Below are 27375 nucleotides of genomic sequence, written 5' to 3' on the forward strand. Positions count from 1 at the left end.
TTAGCTCCCCTTCTCCTGAGGAGTCCTTAGTTTGTGGTAGTTCCAGGCTGGCTGCACGGGGCTCCTCTTCCCCTGAGGAGTCTTCACTATCACTGAGCCCTGGCTGACTCATGACACATATTTTGGGTACAACACTGCTGTAGATAAGGGATGGACTTCTTGCCCCAGGTAATTTTAATCAAGAGTGCCTTTCACACTGGGACTTTAAAAGCATTTCAGTACCTGCTCCGCATCCCATGTTTGCAGAGGTTTCACACTTGAAAGGTAGTAATGGGATGCAGTACTGCTCTTTGTCCACAGCATCCCTGATTTTTCTCCCTGCAGACATACCGCAATGTTATTTTTTAAGCCGCTGCCCAGTTGCAGCTGGCCCGATTTATGTCAGTGTTAACACTTTTGTCCCCTTTTTGCTTCTCTTCCCCCCCCCCTTTCCTCGGGAGCTGATTGGTCTGTACGGAATTAACCACTTCCACCCTCCTCAGCTCTCTGAACTCCTTGTCCGCCATTTTTATCAGTAAAATGAGGTAAGGGTCATAAGGCTGCTTCTCCCTTGGCTTCCTTCCTCCCGGGTTTGCATGCACTCTCTTTTAAAAAAAATAAATAAATCCAGGAGACATTCCTAACCTTGCTGCTTATTCGTTGCTGGCTTTAAAAGTCAGGAAAGGGTTAAATGGCTGCCTTTCCCTTCCTCCCTCTAGGGTATGTACTTTGTAGACTTTATGTTAAGTTGCTAGTCCTTACTGTCGTGGGTCTTTTGATTCGGGAAAGGATTAAATGGCTGCTTTTCCCTTCCTCCCTCAGTGGTACGAGCTTACTCTTTTATTTTTTTTAAAGCTAGGAAAGTGCTGTGTTGTAATGTTACTGCCCTTTCCTCCTGGCTTTAAAAGCCAAGAAAGGGTTAAATGGCTGCTTTTCCTTCCCTCCCAGCTTAAAAAAACCCAAGCCTTTTTGCAAAGCTGTTTGCAAAATAAAGCAGCAGGGAAGCTGCCAGGAGTGAAGGAACCAGCAGCATTTTAACCTTTTCCTGGCTCGGCTTTAAACAAAAATGAGAAATGGAACAAGCAGGAAAAGTAAATGTTTTCCCCCAGAACTCCAGCACCAATTGCCTCTCCAGTGGGCAGGGGACAGCCCAATCAACAAATACAGGTGGGGTGGGTGGGTTCCAACATTGCAACATTACTATGCATGCTCAAAGTTTTTTTTAAAAAGAGTGACGTGAATTGCAAAGCCCCAAAAGCCCGAAACTGCACCAAGGCTTCAAAGCCAGTCTAAAACAAAAAACAAGAGCCCAAATCGAAACTGGCTTGGACAGTGTGGAACGTGGGAGTGCCATACCGGAGCCATTGCAATGGGGCAAATGCTCATAAATGGCAGTTTAAACCATAAGTGCAAAAGGGGCCAAGGTGTGGTCAAATGTAAGGCCATGACTTCATTCATTAAAAATGTATTGAAATAAGGTGAAATAAATATCTTCTGCCATTTAACATCTCATGTACAAAAGCCAAAGGAGTTGTAACACATAAAAAGTACTCGTGGTGCCCCAGAAATGCTATGCCAGAACATACATGCTCTATAACTGCTAGAAGGCAACAAATTCATTACTGAGTTCATCAATTCATAGGATGGTGAGCTCATCCAGACAGAATAGATTGTGTTACAGAGACTAGGTTGAAAATTCAGGTAACAGAGAAAGCTATAAATCTAGCATTTCTCGGCAGGAAACAACACTCCTAAACATGTTCAGGAGAACCATTTCTGGTTTAGGGGCTTGGCAGTATTGGACCTGTCTTAACACAGAGACCCCCCTGCCTCCAGCTACCTCCTTCCTCCCCCTTTCTCATAGGTAAGGATTTCTTTGCCTAGGAGGGGAGAGACTATGCCTCAGAGCATCTGCTTGGCATGCAGAAAGTCCCAGGTTCAAGCCCAAGCAATTTCATTTAAAGGATCAAGTCAGGGGTCCCCAATCTTGTTGAGTCTGCAGGCACCTCTGGAATTCTGACACAAGGTGGTAGGTTAGCAGCAGGATTTGAGTCCAGTGGCATCGTAGAGACCAACAAGATTTTCAGAGTGTAAGCTTTCAAGACTCAGAGTTCCCTTCTTCAGACCCGAGGGGAGGCGGGTGCAACTACAAAATGGCTGCTGCAGGAGGTGAAGCCAGAGAGTAATGCCATGTATCACTCTAATAGTAACTCTTCCACATTTCAGGCAGGAGCTCTGTTTAATAGGATGCCTTTTAAAATAAACATATTATTAAAAAATATTTCTTCTGTACCTTTGTTATCCCGTTGCTGCACAGTCTATGGTGTATCTTACACTGCTTTTTTTGTTCCCTTATTTCTTCTAATTTTTAATCTGCTTTGAGTCTTTGCAAGAAAGGGAGCCTGTAAGGTTTACCTTTAATCAAGTAGTGAAGATCCTTGTGCTGTGATGACAGCTGCACCAAAGCAACTTTTTAGTCTGCACCAATCAATCCTCCAATGGCCAGTCAGAATCCCTGCCGGGCAAAAGCTCCACCGGGCCCTGTTCACTTTCTAAAAACACTTGGCAGATGCCAGGAAAGATATTGGCAGGTGCCACAGCAGCCACAGGTGACACATTGGGAATACCTAGAACAGGTAGTAAGCAATGTGAAAGACCTCTACCTAAGACCCTGGAAACTCACTACTTTGCCAGTCAGAGTAAACCATACTGAACTTGACGAATTACTAATCTGATTCAATATAAAACATCTTAAGGGGAGGGGGTGGATAATTGGCAAAGAGAGCGAGCTAGCAACAAACCCTATTATGCCGGACCCAGATATGAATGAATCCTTCTCTTGGCTTAACTTGACACGGAGTGAGCCTTTTCATGTCTGAGGAATTTGTATTCCATGAACTGCCCCAGTTTAAGTCTGCACAATTCCCTGTACCCATTTCAGCTGCTTCCAACTTCACAAAATCACATGACATTTGAGATAGGGTTGAAGGCAATGGTTTGACTCCACACTACTCCAGTGAAAGTGAAAATGGAGATCAAACAGGACTTGGCTGGCAGCACTCTATTATACAGAAAAGTGAGACAAAACCAAATAAAATAAATGGGTCTCTCCTCCCCACACCAGTTCTTGATTACAAGAAGGTGCTTCGCTCCATACACAGGGATTTCTCAGGCAGCATTCAAAATGACTTGATAGCTGGTGGGGGACTTCCGGTTTGGGATCCATGGAGGTCTAACGCAGCTCCATTTGCGGAGCTGACCGGACTGCCGTTTTAACCAGCCGGAGGGGTGAAAATAGCCCGCGGCCGACTGCTCTCAGGCGGGGAGCAGGCAAAGAACGCTCAAGACCCTAGGGTGAGCTAGATCTCGGACGAGGGGGGGCTCTACTCAACGAGTCTCCCCCCCGATCCTTGAGGTCCCACCTTGCGACGGGTCGGCTATAATCTCTGCGGCAGTTTCGGGGCCAATTCGGCTGGCATAAGACCTACATACCCAAGCTTCGATCGGGGAAGGAAGCTGAGAGGAGAATTTAAGATCGAAACAGCGATTACAACCCGAGAAAGGTGAAGGGAAGGTAAAGATCGCTATCTCTTGAAACGGGACAGATTGACAAAAACAGAGAGGAAAGAAAGTAGATTTTTAAACTGCAACAGATTAGTGAAAAGGAGGTGAAGACTCGGCAGGAGTTGTATTTTAAAAGAGACTAAGTTTAAAGAAGTTATTACAAAAATCGGACTATTGTTTTGAATGCCTGTGGTTTTGGAGCTGTGGGAAAAAGACACCATCGCGAGACCTGCTGTGGCAAGGCGGGAGACAGGAAGTGCGTAACAACAATAGAGTGGCTGGAGAGAAGCGGCCCTTGCCGAAGGACAGGAAGTAGGGAATCGCCATTTTTGAAAGGGGAAGGGTCGCGGCTTCAGCGGAAGAGGAAGTAGGCCATCTTGGATTACAACAGCATAGAGAAACCATAGAGAAAAGACGCCCGACATTTTGGACACTTTAAAATTTAATTTTGGCAAAGATTGGGATATTTGAAAAAAGGAAAACGTTTAATTATACGCCACGGAGTTAAGGAAGAGAGCAGATTCGTGGGAGCGAGCTAAAGCAAGCCCCACGATGTCGAAAAAAGAGTGGCAATCGGCAATAGAAAATTTGGACAAAAAACTTGTAGACATGATGAAAGAACTTAAGGACACGAAATTGGAGCTTATTAAGGAGGTTAAAGAGGTTACACAGACAGTAAAGTCGGAGCTGTCAGAAGTGAAAAAAGGCGTGGAAACGATTAGTAGTGAATTACAAGGAACGCAGCAGAGAGTTAAAACAGTAGAAGACGCGATGGAGAATTTAATAGACACGCAACAAACAGAGATGAGACTGGTGAAGGGGAGGATGTCAGTTGCAGAAACTAAACACATGGAGAAGCAGCTTCGTTTTCGTCGTCTGCCAGAAGTGGAAGGGAAGTCAGCGCAAGAACAGATGACTGAGGTGTTGGCTGAATACCTGGGGAAGGAGGAGGAGGAAATTGTGGCTATCCTAGATGTGGCGTACCGTGTGAACTCGAGAATTGCAACCCAGAGGAAATTACCAAGGGATGTGATTGTGCAGTTTACAACTAGAAACATGAAAGAGAGGATTGTGACAAAACAATTTCAAGATCCATTGGAGATTGATGGCAAGACGATTATCATAATGAAGGAACTGCCCAGATCAGTGTTATTGGATCGGAAAAAATATAAAGTGCTAATTCAGACTTTGAAGGACATGAATATCAGGTACAGATGGGAATTACCGGAAGGAGTGTCCTTTGAGTTTGGAGGGGCAAAAAAATGCATTAGATCTGAGCGGGAGATGGAGAGATTTATTAAGGACAATGAAAAAGACTTACCAACAAAACCATGAATATGGAGTGTAAAGTATTATCTTGGAATGTAAATGGACTAAACTCACCGAATAAGAGGAAAAATATTTTTCATTGGCTACTAAAACAAAAATGTGATATTGTTTGTTTGCAGGAGACCCATATCAGAAAACAGGATGTAAAATACTTAAAATCTGGAAAATTGGGCAAAGAATTTGCAGCGGCCTCCAATAAGAAAAAAAGAGGAGTGGTGTTGTATATAAAAGAGGAGCTGCAGCCAAAATTGGTTATGAGAGATGTGGAAGCTAGATTTGTAGCAGTGGAATGCAATTGGAATTTAAAGAGAGTGTTGGTAGTCGGACTTTATGCGCCTAACGGTGCAAAGGAAAGCTTCTTTGAGGATTTAAGGAAGCATTTAGACGATCTTGTATATGACCAGATAATTCTTGCTGGAGACTTCAATGGAGTGACAGATTTGGAACTAGACAAAAAGACTACAACAGCACAAAAGAAAAGAGGACTATTGCCAAAGCTTTTTTTTGAGTTGACTCAACAAGAGACTCTCGAAGATGTATGGAGGAGAGAATATCCTAAAACTAGACAGTTTACTTTTTACTCTGCAAGGCATTTCACATTATCAAGAATTGATATGATCTGGGCCTCAAAAGACTTAGCGTTATGGACTAAGGAGGTAGAAATAATGCCGATGGTAGGCTCAGATCACAACCCAATTATGTGGAAATTTGGGAAAAGGAGAAAAAGGAAAGCCTGGAGAATAAATGAGGACTTGTTACAGGAAAGAGAGAATATGGAAATATTGAGAAGAGAGACAAAGTTTTTCATACAATACAACGTGAACAAAGAAGTAGCAACCAACAAAGTTTGGGATGCGTACAAGGCGGTTGTAAGGGGCATACTAATGGATTTAAATGGCAGAGCAAGGAAAAAGAAAGAGGAGAAAAGACAAGAGATTGAGGAGAAAATAAAAGCCAAAGAAGCACAGCTAAAAAAGAGACCAGGAAAAAAGAAAATATACCAGGAAATCAAAATTCTTCAAGAACAGCTAACAGCAATGAGCAATAAAGAATTGGAGTGGAACCTTAAAAGCCTGAATCAAAAAGCGTTTGAGGGTGCTAATAAACCTGGGAAATATTTGGCATGGCAATTGAAGAAGAAAAGGGAAAAGAAAATAATAAATAAAATTTGTGAAGAAAATAAAACGTACTTGGAGCAGACTACCATTAGTAGAGCCTTTTATAAATTCTATGCTAAGCTGTATAATAAAAAAGAAGTAAACAAAGAATCAATAGCATCATATCTGGAGAAAACCAAACTTCCAGAAATCTCGGAAGCTTGGAGAAATAAGTTGAACAGTGAAGTAACTGATGAGGAAATAAGTAAGGCAATACAATCCGCAAATCTAGGAAAGGCGCCAGGGCCAGATGGACTTACGGCTAAATTTTATAAGGCAATGGCCAATGAACTGGCACCATTCCTAAAAGAGGTGATGAATGGAGTTTTTAGGGATCAAAGGATTCCCGATACTTGGAGTGAAGCGAATATATCATTGATCCCAAAAGAGGGCCAAGACCTGACCAACGTGAAAAATTATAGACCTATATCACTACTTAACAATGACTATAAAATTTTTGCGAAGATATTGGCGGAGAGATTGAAGGGGTGGTTCTCGGAAGTTATAGAGGAGGAACAAGCAGGCTTTTTGCCAGACAGACAAATAAGAGACAATTTAAGGACAGTGATCAATGCTATTGAATATTATGACAAGCGTTGTGACAAAGAGGTTGGTTTCTTCTTTGTAGACGCTGAAAAAGCGTTTGACAATTTAAACTGGGACTTTATGTTTGCCACTATGGAAAAGCTACAACTGGGAGAAAGATTTGTCAGAGCAATTAAGGAAATTTATAGAAACCAGACTGCAGCAATTGTAGTGAATGATGAACTGACCAAGAAATTGACGATTAGTAAAGGAACAAGACAAGGTTGCCCGTTATCTCCATTGTTGTTCATTTTAGTATTGGAGATTCTGATGATACAAATACGACAAGATGAGGAAATACGAGGAATAAAAATAAAGGACTATTCATATAAGGTCAGAGCATTTGCAGATGACATAATGCTAATTGTAGAAGACCCATTGGAGAACATGCCAAAAGTGATAGATAAGATTAAGGAGTTTGGAGACTTGGCAGGTTTCTTCATTAACAAAAAGAAGTCAAAGATATTATGCAAAAACATGACTAAGCAGAAACAACAATTGTTAATGGAAACAACGGATTGTGAAGTAACTAGTAAGGTGAAATACTTGGGAGTTGAGCTGACTGCAAAAAATATAGATTTGTTCAAGAACAATTATGAAAAATTATGGACTCAGATAGAGAGAGACTTGATCAAATGGAATAGATTGAACTTGTCATGGTTGGGCAGGATTGCAGCAGTTAAGATGAATGTGTTACCAAGAGTAATGTTTTTGCTACAGACAATACCAATCATCAGAGACTCTAAACAATTTGAAAAATGGCAGAGGAAAATATCAGATTTTGTTTGGGCAGGCAAGAAGCCTCGAGTGAAAGTAAAAGTTTTACAAGATGCAAAGGAAAGAGGCGGAATGCAACTGCCCAACCTGAGACTTTATCATGATGCAATCTGCCTAGTTTGGTTGAAAGAGTGGATGACATTAAAGAATAAGAAACTACTAGCCCTAGAGGGATATAAAAATTTTTTTGGATGGCACGCATACCTATGGCATGACAAAGTAAAGGTCAACTCGATGTTCCTGCACCATTTTGTACGGAGAAGTTTATACACAATCTGGAAGAAGTATAGAATTTACCTACAAGAAGGAACCCCCTTGTGGGTGGTTCCATATGAGGTGATAGACCCGAGAGCTGTTGATAATGAACAACAATGTTTAACGTACAAAGAAATAACCAAAATTGAAGTATCTAAACTTAGAATAAAGACGCAAGAGGAAAACAGAGTTGCGCTTACCGTAACTGCTGTTCATTGACGTCTTCTGTGCAGACACACATGGGACTGCGCCTGCGCAGGCCTGCCGACCGGATTTTTCTTTCTAGCAAACGTCCACTAGGGGGCGCACGTCCTTCCCAATGCGCATGCGCGGCCGTTTCCCACCCGAGCGACATTGGGCGACGTCGCCCCCTTTCCCCTCAGTTTCTCCTTTGCCGCCGAATGCCTTCACATCATCTGGAAGAACACAGCGGGGTAGGAGGGAGGGTTGTGTGTCTGCACAGAAGACGTCAATGAACAGCAGTTACGGTAAGCGCAACTCTGTTTTCACTGTCCGTCTTCTGTGCAGCCCCACATGGGAGACTCACAAGCCACTTACCCAGGAGGCGGGCATGTGTTCTCATCGAAAAAGAGACTGAAGCACTGCATTACCAACAGCAGCCTCTTTCCTTTCCCACACATCTAGTGCGTAATGTTTAGCGAACGTGTCAGAAGACGACCACGTTGCAGCCCTGCAGATGTCTTGCAAGGGCACGCCCCTAAGGAAGGCTGCCGAAGCAGCCTGTGCTCTGGTGGAATGAGCTTTTAGTTCCAAGGGGCAAGGTAACTGAGCATGCGAGTAGCAGGCTCTAACAGCATGAGTGACCCAACGGGAAATTGACTGGGCTGTAGCAGCCTTTCCCTTCCTGGGCCCATAATAGCACACAAACAGTTGTTTGGCACTCCTAAACTGTGATGTACGTTGGAGGTAAAATAAGATAGCCCTTCTCACATCCAAAGAATGTAAGGCTCTCTCAGAGTTATCAGAAGGGTCAGGAAAAAAGATAGGCAGGACAATGTCCTGTGAGGTGTGAAACTGAGTGGACACTTTGGGTCTAAAACGAAGGTCAGGTCTCAGCACCACCTTATTCTGATGGACCTTCAAAAAGGGAGGGTCCCACCTCAGTGCAGCCAGCTCGCTAACCCTACGGGCAGACGTAATGGCTATCAAAAAGGCCACCTTACAGAATAACCATTTCAAATCACAGGTGGCCAGTGGTTCAAAAGGCGATTTCATAAGCCCCGCCAATACTACTTGAAGTGACCACTGGGGAACAATTTCCTTGACCTGTGGAAACATATTGTACAACCCTTTCAAAAAAGACTTTGACAAATTGTGGGAGAACACCGTCTTCCCATCTATTTTAGGGTGAAAGGCTGAAATGGCAGCCAAATAAACTTTAATAGAGGAATTAGAGAGTCCCCCATCCTTTAGGGACAGGAGGAACTCAAACACAGAAGACAACTGGCAATCCCAAACATTAACTGCGTTGGCCGCAGCCCAGGCCTCAAATCGCTTCCATTTAGCTGCGTACGACCTGCGAGTGGTGTCCCTACGGGCATTCAGCAAAATTTCAGCTACCCTGTCAGACATCCCCTCCGTCCCCGAATGTGCCAAGCAGTGAGGTTGAGTTTGGGTAGGTCGTGATACCAAACCCCCTTGTCGGACAGAAGGTCCGGGTTCAGAGTGAACCGATAATATGACCCCTGTGAAAGCTGCATGACATGTTGGAACCATGCTTGTCTGGGCCAGAAGGGGGCCACTAGAATTAAGTGCGGCCCATCCCTCTGGATTTTGCTGACAACCCGAGACAGCAGTGGGAACGGAGGGAAGGCATAAAACAGGTGCCCTGTCCAGCGTATCTGGAACGCGTCCCCCAGGGAGCGGCGACCTAGCCCTCCCCTGGAGCAGAATTGTGGGGCCTTCTTGTTGGCCTCCACCGCAAAGAGGTCTACGTCTGGGAACCCCCAGTCCAAAAAGATGGCGTTCAGGTATCTGTCTGCTACGGTCCATTCGTAGCTGTCGAATCGCATCCGACTCAGCGTGTCCGCGATGACATTGGTGGTGCCAGGAATATGGACCGCCTGAATGAACACGCCTCTGTCCACGGCCCAGTTCCAGATCCGAACGGCCTCGTCGCAGAGGGCCCTGGATGTAGTGCCCCCTTGCTTGTTCAGGTAGAACATCGTGGTGCAATTGTCTGTGAGCACCTGAACTGCTTTCTGCTGCAGCGTGTCTGCGAAAGCGATAAGGGCATAACGGACCGCTATCAATTCTAGCAGGTTAATGTGATCGTCCCGTTCCTGCTCTGACCAAACCCCATGTGCCCTCAGGGCACCACACTGGGCTCCCCATCCTACCGTGGAGGCATCAGTGGAGATTGTGATCTCGGTTTGGATGGACCCAAACGCAACACCCCCAAGGAGGTTAGTCTCATCGAGCCACCATCGTAAGGCCCGGATAATCCCTCTGGGGATGGAATATCGTTTATTCTGGGAATCGTGCTCAAAATCATGAACCGACAGGAACCACAGCTGGAGAGGTCGCATGTGCAACCGGGCCATAGGGGTGACAGCTGTAGAAGAGGCCATGTAGCCCAATAGCCTCTGGATCGCTGTTACGGATTGGAACCTGCACTTAGAAAAAAGGTTCACCATCCTGCCAATCTTTAAAGCACGCTCCCTGGGGAGAAAACCTCTATTTACGCCACCGTCCAGTTCCATACCGATAAACAGTATTCTTCTGGATGGGGTAAGGTTAGACTTTTGCAAATTGACCAAAAGCCCTAACCGGGAGCAGGTGAGCATCACTGTACTAATCTGGGCCATGAGTGCATCAGCAGAGGGAGCTGCTAGAAGCCAATCGTCAAGGTAGGGATAGATGGTACAACCCCGTTCCCTCAAATAAGCCACTACCACAGCCATACACTTAGAAAAAACTCGTGGGGCTGTGGAGAGACCAAAGGGAAGCACTTGGTAATGGTAGGCCTTATTGTTACATAGAAACCTAAGGTACTTCCAATGATCAGGATGGATGGCAATATGAAAATATGCATCCTTGAGGTCCAGGACAGCGAACCACATGCCCTCGGGCATTAACTGTAGGACCGTGTTCAAGGTAAGCATCCTGAACCTCTTGACGAGAACGAACTTATTCAGTTCTCGTAGGTCCAAGATGGGTCGTACCCCTCCATCTTTCTTGTCTACCAAGAACATCCTGGAATAAAAACCTAAGGGGGGGTCCTGAGGGAGCACCTCCCGCACAGCCCCTTTCTCCAGCAGTGCTACAACCTCAGCCTGTAAGTTATGAGAAGAGGATTGTATTGAATGGTCAGGAAGAGACAACACTGGGTAAACATGAAACTGAATTTTATATCCAACTGTAACGATCTTAAGAACCCAACTATCGGACGTAATCTCCGCCCATGCAGAGGCAAACTGAGCCAATCTGTTTCCAAACACGACAGACTGTTCGAGCTCTAGTCAGAACTGCTTTGGTTGCGTAGCTGACTCTTTGGTATCGGAGGCATGAGGGCCGCGACGAGGGCGGTAGGTAGGCTTCCGGCGCTGGTAAGAGCCTGGCGGTTGGAACGGCCGGTAGGAACCATAGCGTGGATACGGCTGGTACCGGTGCTGTCGTCCACGATAACCCTGGGCAGGGCGATACTGGCCACGATTCTCGGTGGGTGGTCTGGCCGGGAGAATACCATAGGATCTGGCTGTAATACGATCCTTGCGCTTCTGCGACAGGTAGTCATCCGTTTTGGTAGAAAACAGGGATTGCCCCTCAAATGGCAGGTTCTCCACCTTATTGCGTGTCTCCACTGGCAACGCGGTTGTGCGGAGCCACGAGTGTCGGCGCAGGACGATGGAAGAAGCCAGTGCCCTCGCAGAGGTGTCAACTGTGTCACGGCCCGCATTTATTTGTTGCCGGGAAAGCCTCAGGGCCTCATCGAGGATCACCTTCGCCAACACTCTCTGGTCTGCTGGGAGTTTCTCCAGGAAGGCCGCCATGCGGTTCCAAAGGAATATCTGATACGCCCCCATGATGGCTGAATAGTTGGAGATTTTCAGCGTGAGGGCAGCAGAAGAGTATAGCTTCTTGCCCAAAGAATCCAACTTCCTGCTCTCCTTGTCAATGGGCACCGCATAGGACCCCTGGCGTTGGCGGGTCTGCATTTCTTCCGTAATGAGGGAAGAAGGAGGCGGGTGTGCAAAGAGGTATGCACAAACATCATCCCGTGTCTTGTACAGGGCTTCCAGCTTGCGGGACGTCGCGTACACAGAGGCCGGCTTCTCACAGATGTCGTGGATGATCTCCACCAAGCCTTCAGTGAATGGGAAGGCAATAGCTGGAGGGACATATTGGACTGGACATATTGAAGAATTTTGTCCTTTGGCTTAGGATCTACAGCCGATATCTCGATGTCAAGAGAACGGGCCATCCTGACCATCTGCTCAGAGTAGAGCCGGTAGTCCTCAGATGGTGACACACGACCGGTCCCAATGATGACGTCATCCGGAGATGGGTCAGACGGAGGACTGGGACTCGGGCCCTGGTAGGGTTCAGCAGGATAGTAAGGTGAACCGTGTCTGGGAGAACCATAGTGGGAGAACTCACTTCGAGTGTCACCCCAATACTCCCTGCCAAATGATGGAGAGCTGGCATACAGGGAACCCTCTCTGTCAAATGCAGCCCGTGGCAGGTGGTAACGCCGGTCCACACAGTCCGCATAATCATCCGCATGCCACTGCTGGGCCGGAGGTGGCGCGTCGGGCAGATCACCATCATCATCAGACGAGTGGTGCAGCGGAGGCGACAGGTGCGGCGACGGAGTCAAAGGCCTCTCCCAGAGGACCTCATCCGTTTGGACCGAAGCCGATTGACTGTGCTTCGACTTTTTCTTGGACTTTTTACCGCCCTTGTCAGCCGAAGCCGGATCCGAGCTTCGGTCCTTGCCAATCGGATCCGATGTCTTCGGATCCGACCGAGCGCCCGTCTTTGGAGCGAGGCTGGTGCGCGCCGACTCAGCAAGCTTCGGAACCGATGGAGTCGGAGCCGATGGCGGATCCGATGGTTTGGGAACCGACCCAGCCGGGATGTTCGGTTCCGATGACGCTCTCGGCACCTTCGGAGCCGGTGTGAAGGTCGGTTCCGACCTCGACGGGGACCTGGAACGGTGACGTTTCCGAGTCGGATCCGACGTTGGTGCCAAGGGCTTGCGACCCGACGCGGAACTCGCAGTCCCCTTCGGATCCGGGGTTAACTGCCGGGCTTGGCGACGATCCGGGGAGCGGGAACGCGAAGTGGACGCGGTCTTCTGGGACCCCTTCTCAGGGGGGGTGTCACCCGTCCCACCAGCCGGTGGCGGTCCCTCCGGGGTAACGGGAGCCCCCGAAACCCGCATCGCCCGTCTCCATAGCAGGGCGTTCAGCCTATTAGCCCTCTCAGCCCTGGCCTTAGGGGTGAACCGTTGACAGTGCTCACACTTTCCGACGATGTGTCCCTCGCCGAGACACTCGAGGCAAACGGCGTGACCGTCCGTCCTGGTCATCTTAGTGGAGCAGTTGGAGCAGCGCTTGAACAGCGACTTCTCAGACATCTTCACTAGCAAAAAGTTTCCTCAGAAAAAGTTTCCTCAGAAAAGCGGACAGCTAGGTCTTTACCGGTCGGCGGCAAAGAAGAAACTGAGGGGAAAGGGGGCGACGTCGCCCAATGTCGCTCGGGCGGGAAACGGCCGCGCATGCGCATTGGGAAGGACGTGCGCCCCCTAGTGGACGTTTGCTAGAAAGAAAAATCCGGTCGGCAGGCCTGCGCAGGCGCAGTCCCATGTGGGGCTGCACAGAAGACGGACAGTGAACTATCACCTAACTATGATTGGTTCCAGTATAGACAGATTAGAGACTTATACAACTCGGACTCTGCAAAAGGGGGCATACGAACAGAGAACTCGGAACTAGAGCAGACCCTTCTTAAAGAAGACAAGAAAAGAATATCCAAGGTATACCAAGTACTGTTGAAATGGTATACTGAGGATGAGATAGTTAAAACACAGATGGTGAAATGGGCTATAAATTTCAATAAAGAAATAACAATGGAGGCATGGGAATACTTGTGGAAAACTACAATGAAGATAACGACATGTACTAATATTAAAGAGAACATTTACAAAATGATTTATCGTTGGTACATGACACCAAAGAAGATTGCGCTAGGGAACTCGAATACTTCTAATAAATGCTGGAAATGTAAGAAACATGAGGGCTCCCTCTACCACATGTGGTGGTCGTGTGAGGTAGCTAGGCAGTACTGGGGGGAAATAATAAGAGAAATGAGTGAAATTTTACAGTTTCAAATAAATAAGAACCCAGAACTCCTGCTACTAAACTTGGGAATGGAGGGAATTCCAGCCCATCATAGGACGTTGATATTTTATATGACAGCAGCAGCTAGACTTTTGTATGCGCAAAAATGGAAAGTACAAGAAGTGCCAACTATTGAAGATTGGATCTACAAATTGCTGTATATGGCTGAAATGGACAAGATGACAAGAAAACTGAGAGATCTGGACTCAGGGCAGTTTAACACGGACTGGGAGAAGCTGAAACAATATCTGGAGAAGAAATGGGAGGTGGGAGGAAAACTGTGGCAGTTTGAGAACTACTGAAGTATAATAAAAGTATAAAAGAGAGGGGTGACTTTACCGGGGGAGGAAGAGAGATGTGAATTTATAAGCAGTTAGATTAATAGATTGATATATATATAGATATGTATAGGTTAACTGATAGAACATTGATAGAGAATAATTAAGGATAAGGTTTAAACATGAGGATTGAGTAACTAACAATATTTTCTTTCTTTGATAAGATTTATATGCACCAAACTGAATGTACAGAAGAGTTAAATTGATTGATTATGAGTTATATAGAATTACCATAAAAAGATGAAATGAGTAATATATAGAGAACAAATCAAATTGTTTGATTTAAATGTGGGAAATTTTTATGGTTTATGATATATAGAAATATTCAAAACTGGAAAATGGGATAAATTGTTTATCCAAAGACGTACAGTTTGGGTGTATAATAAGTAAGGGAGTTAAAGATGTACTGCTTAATATAATGGAGAATGTATATCTGTTTTAGACAGAGGAATTTAATAGAAGTAAGGGAAAAGGGACAGAGGGTGGGAAAGCTGTTGGAAGTCAACAAAAGTGGGGGAAAGGGAGGGGGTTAGAAATGAAAAATTTGGGGAAAATCGAATGTAATGTAAAAATAATAATGTTCTAACCCAATAAAAAACTTTTCTAAAAAAAAAAATGACTTGATAGCTGCTATACATAAGAACAGCCTTTGCAAAGATGAGCTAGTTTAAAAAATACAAGAAGTGAGTTACTCAGAGTTGCCACAGGAGAACTGAGAATAAGAACTTCATTCATCATGATTAATCCCCTTCTCCTGGGTGAACCTAAAAGCAGCCCTCCTGTTTGCCAATTCCAAGTCATTTCACAGCTAGGTAATTTTTTAAAGAGATTTAAAAAAAGACATCAGTCTCCACAGATTCCTGACAACTGGAAACACAGGATATTTGGGGGGGGGAAATATTTTTCCTGTTCAAATGGGCTCCTTTAGCCAAACACTAACACTTCCATAAATGCCTGCAACTGAGCCAAGCTATTAATGTTAACACGTAGTATGTAGTAACAGACAAAATAGCCCAGTGCCAGCTTTAGCCTTAAACTATGCTGACACATGCAAAACTGAATACGAAGCATGATCTTCCGGCAAACATGGTCTCCATCATCTGACCTTCCCAAACCTTTGCACCTCCTCCCTCCCCAGGCATATTTCAGATTTTAAGCTCCTCAAGGCAGAGAACTTGCCATTTTTGCTTGCCTCTCCCCCTTTCTGAAGCTCAGTGCTCATTAGCAGTGCTATGCAGGGCCAGCACTCCCATCCCTTTGTGCAATGTTCAAAACCTCGTTAGTGCTTTTGCATCACATTTCACAACTTTAATGCTCAAGATTTATTCCTCTAAAACAAGACTGTATGATTGCATGTCGGATGGCCTGTCCTGACTACTGACACACAGCAGAAGATTCGAGATGTCCGAGTTCTTCTACGTACAGCTCCAAGGTTCAGGCACTGGTCAAGCGATACTCATAGCTTATAGCTCAAAGAAGTATTACAGAATCAGAGTACTGAGGTCCGAGGAGATCAGTTCTGAATGCAAGCAGCAAGGTCAGTAGGTAGTGGATTAGTTGCTTCCATGGCTACTCCCTTCTCTGCTGCTTTTAAGCCTCACGCTGCTTAACCACCTGTGCTGCATCCTGCACCTGACAGCTGCCTCAGTCCTGCTCCTTCAAGCATTCATCATCACTGTTGATGCTGGGCCAGTGTTGTGTTGCTAGGTGGGCACTGCGCCTTCTGGCTTGAAGGTCTCTTCTTGACTTCCTCCGATGGCATTCCTGAGGCTCTGGTGATGAGTGGGGAGAGCTGGCCTGTGCCTGGCTCTCTGTTGCCAGGCCAGGGCTGGGAAGCTGAGGAGCTGCTGTGCTGGGTCCTGGCTGCACATCTATGTCTGGCCCTTCAGAGACTGCCTCCTCCTGCAGAGCCTCTGCCACTGGCCATGGGTCTGGACCAGGTTCACTGGCTGCCTCTTCCTCAGATGAGTCCTCTGCATCCCCTTGCTCTGCTGGGCTTGGCTGGGCCACGACACCACCTTTGAAAAGTGTCCCAAAACTTCAATTGGTGCAGAATGCTGCAGCCAGGATGTTGACTGGAGTGGGTCTCAGGGAACGTATTGCTCTAGTCTTAGCTCCCAATTTGTTTCTGGGCACAATTCAAGGTGCTGGTGCTAAGACCTTTAAAGTGCTATAGGGTTTGGGATCAACATACCTAAAGGATCGCCGAGTCCCTTACAAACTTACCTGACTACTGTGGTCATCTTCTGAGGCCCTGCTTCAGGCGTACCAGCCTGCTGAGGTTAGGCAGGTGGCAACCCGGGAGCGGGCTTTCTCAGTAGTGCCACCAAAACTCTGGAACTCTCTCCCCAGAGAGATCTGCCTATCCCCTTCCGTTGCCACCTTTGACGAGCAGTGAAGACTTTTTTCCACTCAGTGATGCATCCTCTTTCCCCCATAGTTTTAACATTGTTTTTTATTTCCTGTATTTATATTAAATTCTAATTTTAACTTGTTTTAAGGATCCTTGCTAATGTTATGTCTTTGTAAACTTTTATTTGTTTACTTTATTTCATTGTTTATGGAAATGTCCTTGATACTGTATAGAAATGTCTCTGATACAGATTGTACTAATATCACACTATGTAATCCGCCTTGAGTCTCAGTGAGAAAGGTGGATTATGAATGACATAGACAGACAGACAGACAGACAGACAGATGTTGGTTTTTATGGCTTTTAAAATGATATTTTAATTTGTGTCCAGGATCTGAGGCTCAGCCCCCGGACTTACCAGGAGGAGGGGATGGGAGGAAGTTGGGGGACAGCCACCCAGCCACCCCAACAGGCACCCAGGACCAGAACAGACCAACAACTGAAGGGGGGAAGGAGGAATCCCAGCCACAGGAGGGAAGAGAAGCACCCAAGCCTCAGAGAGTCAGGTGAGGCAGGTGGAAGCCAGCTAGCCCCACCCTCCGATGGGAGCCAGGGGGCCAGGCAGGGAGAGTGAGGACCCCCATGGGGGAGTAAACCTGAGGGAGGAGGTGCAGGAAGCAAGGGCAGTCAGCCAGCAGCCTTACCAAGCCGGGAGGAGAGGCAGCCAAAGCAGCACAGAGCCATGCCCCAGCCTGCAGGCCACCTAGAAGGCAGTAGCCTGGTCCAGGTGAAGCTGGGAGTAAAACAACCCCAGGTAGAGCTGCCTGAGGCACTCTACAGGAAAAGTTTGGCAGCCAGCTCAGTAGAGGAAGCTTGGCAGCCAGTTGAGGAGGAACAGGTGTGACTCCCCAGGCAGCCTGCAGACCAAACCCAGGTGCAGCTGCCTGAGCCAGCCAAGGCCGTGGCTAGAGTGCAGGAGGGGGGCATGGCTGACAGGTGGAGCAGGGAATTGGTGAAGGGATAAAAGTCCACCCACAGGGTGTGGTGGGTTGTGTAGGAGTGTAGGAGAGCAAGCGGGCATGAGACAGCAGCGGAGAGGAGGTGGAGGAAAGAAGAGGAAGAGGAAGAGTAAGTCTGGAGGAGAGAAGGGGCCAGCTGTCATGGAAGGTAGCTGGGACTCTGTCAGGTTGAGCAGGCCTGCAAGAGGATTGAGAGGGTGCAAGGGTGAGGTATACCCCCCTCCTTCCACAGAGTGGGAGCCCACATAATCCCTGATGGTACCCCTTGTCCAAAGTCAGGCATGTCAGCACCTCACAAGGAGATGCCCAAGGCAGAACCTGACAATTTGTATGTTTTAAATTTGTTAGCTGCCTTGGAGGGCAGAAAAGAGGATAATATTTTTGTCAACAATAAATAATATTTATTTATTTATTTATTCCCTCTTTCAGCCCTCGCCCCATCCTGTCTCTCGGCTGCAGCTTTTCACTTCCTCCTAAAGAAAAGTGATTTAAATGTACAACAGTGCTCAGTTTAAGGAAAAAATCCACCCATTATAATTTAGTGTTTAGGGTATTCTTGAAAAGAGCAAAAGATTAAAAAAAAATACTTTCACAAATCAAGCTTAACATTAAAGATTCAGAAGCTCACCACATGCTAGAACATCTTCACTGTAGATTTAACTACACTGGTGAAAAAATTTAAGTAGCTTCCCCCTGCCCACATACTGTACTGTTCATGCTACTGTCTTTATTTCACTGTTCTCTTAATTGTGTAATGCAGTTTTACTGCATTATTATTGTATGTATAATATTGATCTTTTTTACACTAGAAAATATTTGTAATCTACCTTGGATCCCAATTGGAAAGGCAGATTCAATTCACAGTAAAATAGATGAGAAATGAAGTAAAATAAATAAAAATACTACTGTCCATTTGTATTGCCAATGACATTCTTATTTTTAGAAGCATCATCAGCGTGCATTTGAATAAAACCAGCACCTTGGCTAACATACATTCTTTGGGTTCAGCTGAGTTTTCTTGATGAATATTATCAAGGCTTTCAATATAAGCCACATTCACTGCAAGATTCCCAACAAAGGAGCAATCAGCAAAACTCGGCTAGTGCTTCCTCTTCCTTATATCCCGCATGCTATTGCACCTAACTGAACACTTCCTGAATTGCTGGTAAAGTAATTATTCGGGGGGGGGGGGTAAAGTTACCCAAATTCTATTCCATGGATTTTGAATCTCTTTCACCACTTAATATCTTTCCAAGCTGTTCAAGGAGGCATCAAACGTTCTTCCTGGTCTTTCCCAACTGACTCCTCGTTCTACATTGGTAGTGCAAGCGCGCCTCTCTGAGGTCCCACAAAACCAGTGTTTCTGCAGATGTTCCTTCAGGTTTTTTTAAAGGGTTTTGCTTTAATTTGCAAATCTTGTAATCTAAGGCCCAAGTTAGCTGAAGCAGCAATGAAACCAGCATTCTGACCTCTGCCAGAAGACACAATCTGTTTCCTATTTGCGCATCATGCTGTAACCTTTCTGACAGTTGAAATAGGAGTGGGGAGCCACCAGGACATAGAATGCCAAAAAAAGGAACAAGCTCGTGCAGTGCATTGTATGGGCTGGGTTTTACATGGAAAAGTTGTCTGGATGGGGGCTCAGCCCAAGTCTGCTCTGCAGCTTACAAGTAAAACTCAGATGAGGAAAGGCCCCCACCGATCCTCAAACTCACCAAGTGGGGGGAAGATAGTGACAACATCGGAGTTCCACTTTGCTACAGCAGCCTCCAAGGAAGGCAATTAGCAAAGACAACCTTGGTCCTCAGACCACTGCAGTGGTGAGCAGCAGAACCTTAGGAACATGGCCCAAGACAAATCGTCTAGTGGTGATCACCAGGCTACACCTGAGAGAAGGGGAAGTCAAATGCACTGTTACACAAGGAAGCTTCAGATTCACAGAGTGGTGAGGTTACAACTGTTGTCTCCTGAAGACCACCCATGTGCCTTTAACAGGCGTCTTGACTACAATCAGGAAACAGGAGCCAGATCAGAGCCTTGCTGAATGGCCCAGGGTCTGTCTTTATCAAAAAACTGACCTTCCCCACAAATACTAGAGCTTGGCCAGAACCAAGCCTTGGTTTTACCAATCATCTAGCCTTGCTAGGAAAAAGTAGAGTCTGGTGACATTTCAACTCTTAAATGAAAGCTAGTAACTGCAGCTTCAGGTTTCTCTGGACTCCCTTTTAGAGCTGCTACAATGATCCAAGTTCTCCATCCAGATTCTTAAAGCTTCTTGCTTCAGGAGAGCCCTGCTGCCCTGCTTTGGACTACACATCTTCTCATTATTGTGCCCAGATAACAACACAGATCCAGCTTCAAATGTTAGACTGGCGCCTTTCTAGAGAGAGGTTGTCAGTGGGTAGCCTGCAACTCCCCTAGCAGCATAAACAGCATGCATGTGCCTTACGGAGCTGTGCAGTCATCAGCACAGAAGCTGGTAATTAATTCAGGATCCCGTCTCCTAAGAATCTCAGCTTTAAATAAAATAACAACGTCACGTTTCTAGACCTTACAGCAGCAGCAAATCTGAAAACGTGGTCGGAGACTGTGGGGTGGGAACACTACGGTCAGGTATAGGGGAGGAGAGAGGCTAAGCATCCCCACTTGTTTTTCTTTCTTCTGTTTGCCTCCACAGTGAAACAACTCAGAGGGGCAGGGAGACCAGGACCTCTGACTTCAGCTTTTCCGATGGCGATCAGGAGCTGCTATTAGTAATAAGATATACATGATTTCTATCACCTGACTGGCCCTGCTTCGGTCCCAAGCAATCACATGGGACTACACGTGATCCCAGAGCGAAGCTGAGTGACAGTGTTGTGCAGTGGTTAGGGTGTTGGATTGTGATCAGGGAGACCCAGGTCTGAATCTCCACTCTGACGCAGAAGCTTGTTGGGTTGGGCTGGCCATGCACACTCCGCCTAACCTTCCTCACAGGACTGTTGTGAGGATAAGATGAAAGAAGGGAGAATGATATAAGCCACTCTGAGTCTCCATGGGGGAGAAAGTCAGAGTATTAATGAAGGAAATAAGTAAATAAGTAAATAAGCTTTCTATGGGGGGCACAGCCTTGGTCCCCGGTATGCACCCTGTGACAGTATCAACAGTGCCAGTGAAACTACAGAAATGAAGGAAAGAGAGATCAAGCAGGCAGGAGTGAATACATGAACGTAGAAGGCTGCCTTTGGCCAAGTCAGGCAACTTGGTCCACCTACCTCAGTATCTCCTACTGTGACTGGCAACTGTTCTCCATGCTCCTAAGGCAGAAAGAGACTCTCCTAAGGATCTTTTTAGCTGGAAGTGCTAGGGACTGAAGCCAGGACTCTCTCCATGCAAAACAACTGCCCTGCCAAGTGAGCCACAGATCCTTGCCTACAAAAGTGGGGCTTTGGTGCCCAGCACCTTCTCAATATTCTGAATCCTACAGTGATCTCTGCAAGAACCACCCCTGAAGTCCACCACACACTTCCTTCCTTCCAACTTTGCCCCCATTTCTTGCCAAAAACTTTTACATTCTTTGATAGCTTGGATTCTGGGTGCTCGATCCACTCCCTTCCCTTGTTTTCTGCAGTCCCAGAAAAAAGAAGTCTACTGAGCATCTCGCAGGTAACTACGTGTGGCTGATGAGCTGCGTCCCACTTGGTGAACAACAAGACTGTCCTTTTAAGATTCATCAAAGGCGTGTGGTGAATGGAAGGCTGCAGCAGCTGTTCCTGGAACTGTGAGTGATAGTTATACAGTATATTAACATGTTTATAAATAAGACCCTCTCACACAGCGCATAGGAATGTGCATGAAGTTCTCAAGAGTTTAAACCAGAGACATTTTCCCAGGATTAAGCATCGTCCAGGATTGCATGTGTCAGAGCTTACACTATTTCCACCCCCGTAAAATGCAACCGACACAAACAAACAACACACACAACCATGTATAGTCTTGAGAGTTTATGATGAGTCACCTTCAGGAGAGTTTGGTTCATTGCCCAACACCCACACACAACAGCTTTGGAGCCTCTACTGGCAAGGAAAGGAACGCGACTTTCTTTAAGATCATGAAAGACTGGCTAAACGCATTGACTGCGAAGTACTGCCTCTCCTGTGGTTATGTATTTACTCCCTTTGTTTATAACCTGGCTTTCTCCCCAATGAGGACCCAAAGCAGCATACATCATTCCTCTCTCCTCCGTTTCATTCCCGCGACAACCCTGTGAGGTGGATTAGGCTGGAAGCATGGGACACACCCGAGGATACCCACCCCGTTTCCATGGCAGACGGGGGATTCAGGTATCTCAGATCCTAGCCTGACATTTCTAATCATCACACCACTCTGAATCTCACTTCCTTATTAGTTTTTTTAGAGTTTAAAATAAGTCGAACACTTCACAAAGAATTTTTTTCTTAAACAATGCCCCAAAGAACACAACTGAAATGAAGAGACAGGAAATAAGGATAGTGGATTTTTAAATAATAATAAGAAGAAGAACATTCAACTTATATACCACCCTTCAGGACAATTTAATGCCACAGAACAGTTTACAAAGTATGTTATTATTCTCACTTAGGAAGTGGACCACAAGATTTTCTTTTTACAGTGCATGTGCATTTCATGTCCATTGCATTAACAGGATAAGAATTATGAGAGGGGGGGAGGGGGGAGAAAGGGGGAGAGAGAATGAATGAATGAATGAATGAATGAATGAATGAATGAATGGGGGGTCACTGTGCATCTCCTCTGATACCTGCACTCACACCCTTCTTTGTCACCTCTGCTCCCAGCTGCAGATGCTGTCTAGCACTGCTGGAGAAGGGCATGTGGGTGGTGCACGAAGCATCAGCATTCCAGGTGGCCCTGCAGTGGCACTCCTAGCTGCTCCCATCACCCAGCACCTTTGGGGAAAGGGCATGCAGGCAGTGTGGGCAGCTTTGATGGCAGGTGGTAGGAGAGCTTGTGTGAGTGGACAAAGAAAGGATGCACAGGCAGGTGGGTACATGGGTGGGAGGGCAAGAAGAGGAGTCTTGTAGTGGGCATGGGGGGGACTCAATGCATGGATTTGGCCCTGATATTATTCTATGACTTACAAATCCCATTTTCACTGTTCACATGACAAAGGCGAGGGCCAAGGAGCCTTGCCAGCGCCTCTCATGAACAGCTAACAAGCTAGCAAACATTCCCCAGAAGCCCTCAGCAGTACATCATGGTTCCTCAGCACGACCAGTGTTGTCAAAATTTAGAAAGCTTAACAGCTGCAATTTTAAAGTCATTTTTACAGTCAATGATTTAAAAACATGCACAGATCTGCCTAAACCTCTTTCCTGACATGCAAGGACTTGTCTCAGCCAAGGTCAAAAATAAGAATGGTGGTTTAAGACAGTGTGGAAAATGTACAACACACACCAAAAGCAGCATTGGGGGCACGAGAGGCAGCTGGAAAGCGCAGTCCGGACACATGCAAAACAACAAGGAACACTTAATCTGTGGGTTACCAATAGGACCTCTTCCAACAGCTCCATCTGAAGACTATTTGTGAAGAAGAACAGAGCTGAGAAGTTTTGTTTGTTTGCTTGCCTGAGAAATGTACCATAACATACCGACTTGGTAATCTCAGGTCATCATGAAACTGGCCATTATTTCTTCAAGGACAGGCAGCAAAGAGCCATTCCCAGCCGGGTTATGCTGGGTCAAGGCTGAAGCACAAAGCCTTGAGCGTGCTTGCTATGCCCTCTTCTTCCTTTTCCCCAAGCTGATTTAAAGGTTTTCAAACAGTGTGCTGGGAAGCCTCAGTAACGCCATCAGTAATGGCGGACCTGCAAGTCAGGTTTGATCAGTGTTATCCACTCCCAGTCTTCCCTTTGCAACAACATCTGACGGGGAGTGTTCTCTAAACTGTGCCCATTGTTTGGGTGAGGCTCGACATCGTGCACTGCAACAACAGAGCATGCATGTCAGAACATGCCCCGGGATCTTCTACAATGGAATAGGTTTTCCTACACCGAACATTCAGGGACTGCTGGGCAGATGAGTCTATCTGGAAAAGATACTTTCAGGATGAGGAGTTCAAAGAGACATTCTTTCACCTAAGAATGTTTGCCCCAGCTATGCATAGCCAGCAAATCTGCAAGCACAAAACTCTGCTGCTAAGAGTTGGAGGCAAGCTGGGGATATGCTCAGCCCCAGCGGTTCAGGTCCGAGGATGCCCAAGGAACTCGAGGCAAAACAACCCAAGAGATGATGGTGACCTGCACATGACTTCATCCTTTGAGGGGAAACAGACAAAAATTTTCCTTATAGGCAATGGGACCATTAGTCCAAGGAAACCGCAGGATCTCAGGCAAAGAGATCTTTCCTAGCCCTGCTACCTGAGAGCCTTTAACTAAAGATTGAGCCTGGGGTCCGTATGGCAGAGCCCTGTCTACTCTGGCTGAAAGCAGGGCTTCCCAGATAGGAATTTTTTCCCAGCTGTGCTGCCCAAGATCTCTCTCACTGAAGAGGTCCAGCTGTGACCTTCTGAATGCCAGGTGCATGCTCCACCACTAAGTTCTGGCCTCTTCCAAGGAGGGGGTAAACTGACGACTCTGCAGATCCAGCAAAGACGGACAGCCAGATTAAGAGTTTAGGCCTTGCTGACCAAAGCCAAGGTGGCACAAGGAGTTTGGACTGATGCAGAGACTCCCTGAATTTCCCAGGTGGCTTGATAAATAATGCAAGTGGTGAAGAAACAATAAGGACAGCTAAGATGCAAGAAACAATCAAGGTCGGTAACAGGTGAGCTAAAGGACCCAATTTTTAACAAATGAAGATTTGCAATAATTTATTTATTCTATTGGACTTTTAATCTGCTCTCCTCGCAGAGCAGGCTCAGAGCGGAGTACAACATGGTAATGTTCACAAAGATAAAACACAATGGCAGCAGTTACATTGTGTTAAAGCATCATCATAATGGATTATAAATGAAGAGTCACAGAGCCTACCTAATCCAATCCTCTGCTCAATGCAGGAAATTCCAAACTAGATCAACCCAGAAAGATGGCTTTAATTTTTTAAAAAATGTTATGTTCCTAAACCTTATCACTATGAAAAAGCTTTGCACATGCAGGGCAACCTTAGAAACCAAAGGTTAGTCTCAGAGGGAAGCCCTTGCACTTCCCCAGTGCTAAAAGAATAGCATCAATGGGGGCAATGCATGATTCACTAAAACTGCAGAACAGAGGCAGGTTGCAGATTCGGCTTTCCCTCATGCAGAATTCGGACTTTTTTAAAGCACAGAATACACAGTCCCTCCTACGTTCTCTGCATCCCCTCGCCCCATGAGCCAAATGCCACACCTTTCTCCTCAAACTACTTTTTAAAAAAGTGGACGTGCTGGATGTGAGCTAATGAGAAAAGCCTAACAGACAACTATAAAGCAGCATTTGCAGGCCGAAGAGTACGTGCAGCCCTGTGGACCAAAAAGACTGCTTGTGGGATTATAAACATCCTGACAAGCACATAATCACCAATGTAAACAGCACTGTGAACTGTAAACATATCTGAAAGGATGATGTTTTAACACAGAGTATGTCAGAGAGACTCTCTCCGTCCACTCACAATGTTGCACATAGTAAACACAATTCACTAAGCATGTCTTATACACAGGAACCATCAAAGTGGAATGAGAGCTCTGGTAGAGCTAAAATTGTTGCTCACAAGCAGAGCTGCATGTTGTAAAATGTAGGAAAAGTGCAGAAAAGTGGCAGTGCCAGTGGGCAAAAGAAATCAACTTCCTGGGAATCCCCATTTCATAAAAAAAATCAAGTTTCTAGCTCTTATGATTGTTGAGGAATGCTTGAACGGATCAGGGCAATGCCTATTGAAATCTCAAAAGCCAGTCAGTCAGAGAATTTTCCAGCAGTTAGAGGCAAGTTTCAGTGCCCTGCCAATGATCAGTAAAGCCAGATTAAGTTATGCAAATGTGCTTACTTTAAGTTTATGCAAATCACATAACTCAAATTTTCACTGCACTGAATCTGGATTACACACAGTCTTGCATTTAATGGTGACAGCTGTATTTGCTCTATTTAGTAGTAGAACTGATTCAAAGCAACAACTTGTACTATTTTTTTCAGGTGGTAGAAAGTGCTGTCAAGTCATAGCCAATGTATGGAGACATCCCTCTCCCTTGCTTGGGTTTTCAAGGCAGGAGACTAACAGAGGTGGATTTGCCATTGCCTGCCTCTGCGCAGCACCCCTCATCCCCCTTGGAGATCTCCCATCCAACCACTAACCAAAGCCAACCTAGCTTAACTTCTGAGATCTGATGAGACTAGGGTAGCCTGGGCTCCAGAGCCATGAAAATCGACAAAGTGGCCCATAGAGTGGAAGAGGCTGTCTCTAATTTTTATTTTATTTTGTGGTAGAAATGCTGCAGAAATGCAGATGAGCATACAGAGCTGCTTTATACCAAGTCACCTTTGTCTAACTCAATATGGTCTAAACCAATTCACCAAGGTCTCAGGCTGAGAAGGGTCTTTCTCAGTTATCTGCTACCTGAAGTCATTTAACTGGAGATGTCAAGGACTGAACCTGCGACCTTCTGCATGCAAAACAGGTACACAAGTACTGACCCAAATGTTCTCCACATTTATCTGTTCTACTGTAATGACCTGTCAGATTCCAGCTACGCACTGACTTTAGTCAGAGGAAAATATATTCCGTAGTAGATGCAGTGAGCTCTGCTACAAAAACCTATGCCACATTAAACCATTAACGTAACACAAAACACACTGTTAAGGTTGTTGCAACAGACTCACATGGTGAATTCCTTTGACATTTCTCAGCTTACCCAGAAGATCCAATGCTTTTACACATGGCAAGGAGAGGTCTCTTCTCAGCAAAGCTGTCATACTTCTGAGGACCTGATGAGAACAGAACAAAAAAAGAATGTCATTTTTTTTACTTAACTCCTGAGGTTAAAAACTACAATTCAGAAAGACAGAATCAGCAGCGCCTGCCCCATCTTTGACATGTTGGCAGCATCTACAGAACACGTCCAGCCCTTGTAGCCCAGCCCAGCTCTGCAAAATTGTGGATTACACATTTCTCACCAAGAACAGAAGGCTTATAAAATCTGATCTGAAAAAAGAATGATTTTTTTATAGAAAACCACAGCTACTAGTTTTAACAGTTAATAAAGCACAGCACAGCTTAAATCCTACATCTCTCAAACCATGTTCAGATTGCTCTTTCTTCAGTTTAACAAAGATAAAGTAGGAGCTTGATTCTCAAAACGGAGGGTGCTTGACTCTCAAAAGCTTATACCCTGGAAACCGCTGTTGGTCTTTATGGTGCTATTGGACTCAAACCTTGCTCTTCGGATTAACGAATGCTTTTGCTTCTATGGCGCTCATGTACATCGTTCAGTAGAACCGCATGACATAGGTCCCATTGGGCTGTCCTATTTAAGAGGGGCAGGGGCTGAATGCTCCCCACATTTGAAAAAAAAATTCCTTACATGTAAAAAACTAGCATGTCAGGGAGAAGCATTCTGCTTCAGCCTCCGGAACGACTTGCCTACTTTCTGTTGATGAAACCAGGATGTATGTTAACACAGGCCTTGACTGGATGGCAGATGTATCACAA

General features: G+C 45.8%; 1 protein-coding gene across 4 annotated transcripts in view; it reads right to left on the reverse strand.

Moving 5' to 3' along the window:
• BCAS3 (BCAS3 microtubule associated cell migration factor) overlaps positions 1-27375 on the reverse strand; it is a 745665-nt gene that overhangs the window by 657013 nt on the left and 61277 nt on the right. For all 4 annotated transcript variants that reach the window (XM_055001162.1, XM_055001161.1, XM_055001160.1 and 1 more), the window contains exon 7: positions 26579-26651. In XM_055001162.1, coding sequence (XP_054857137.1) covers positions 26579-26651 — 73 coding nt within the window. The remainder of the gene's footprint in view (positions 1-26578; positions 26652-27375) is intronic.

The sequence above is a fragment of the Eublepharis macularius genome, chromosome 17 (genome assembly GCF_028583425.1).
Source record: "Eublepharis macularius isolate TG4126 chromosome 17, MPM_Emac_v1.0, whole genome shotgun sequence".
NCBI lineage: Eukaryota > Metazoa > Chordata > Lepidosauria > Squamata > Eublepharidae > Eublepharis > Eublepharis macularius.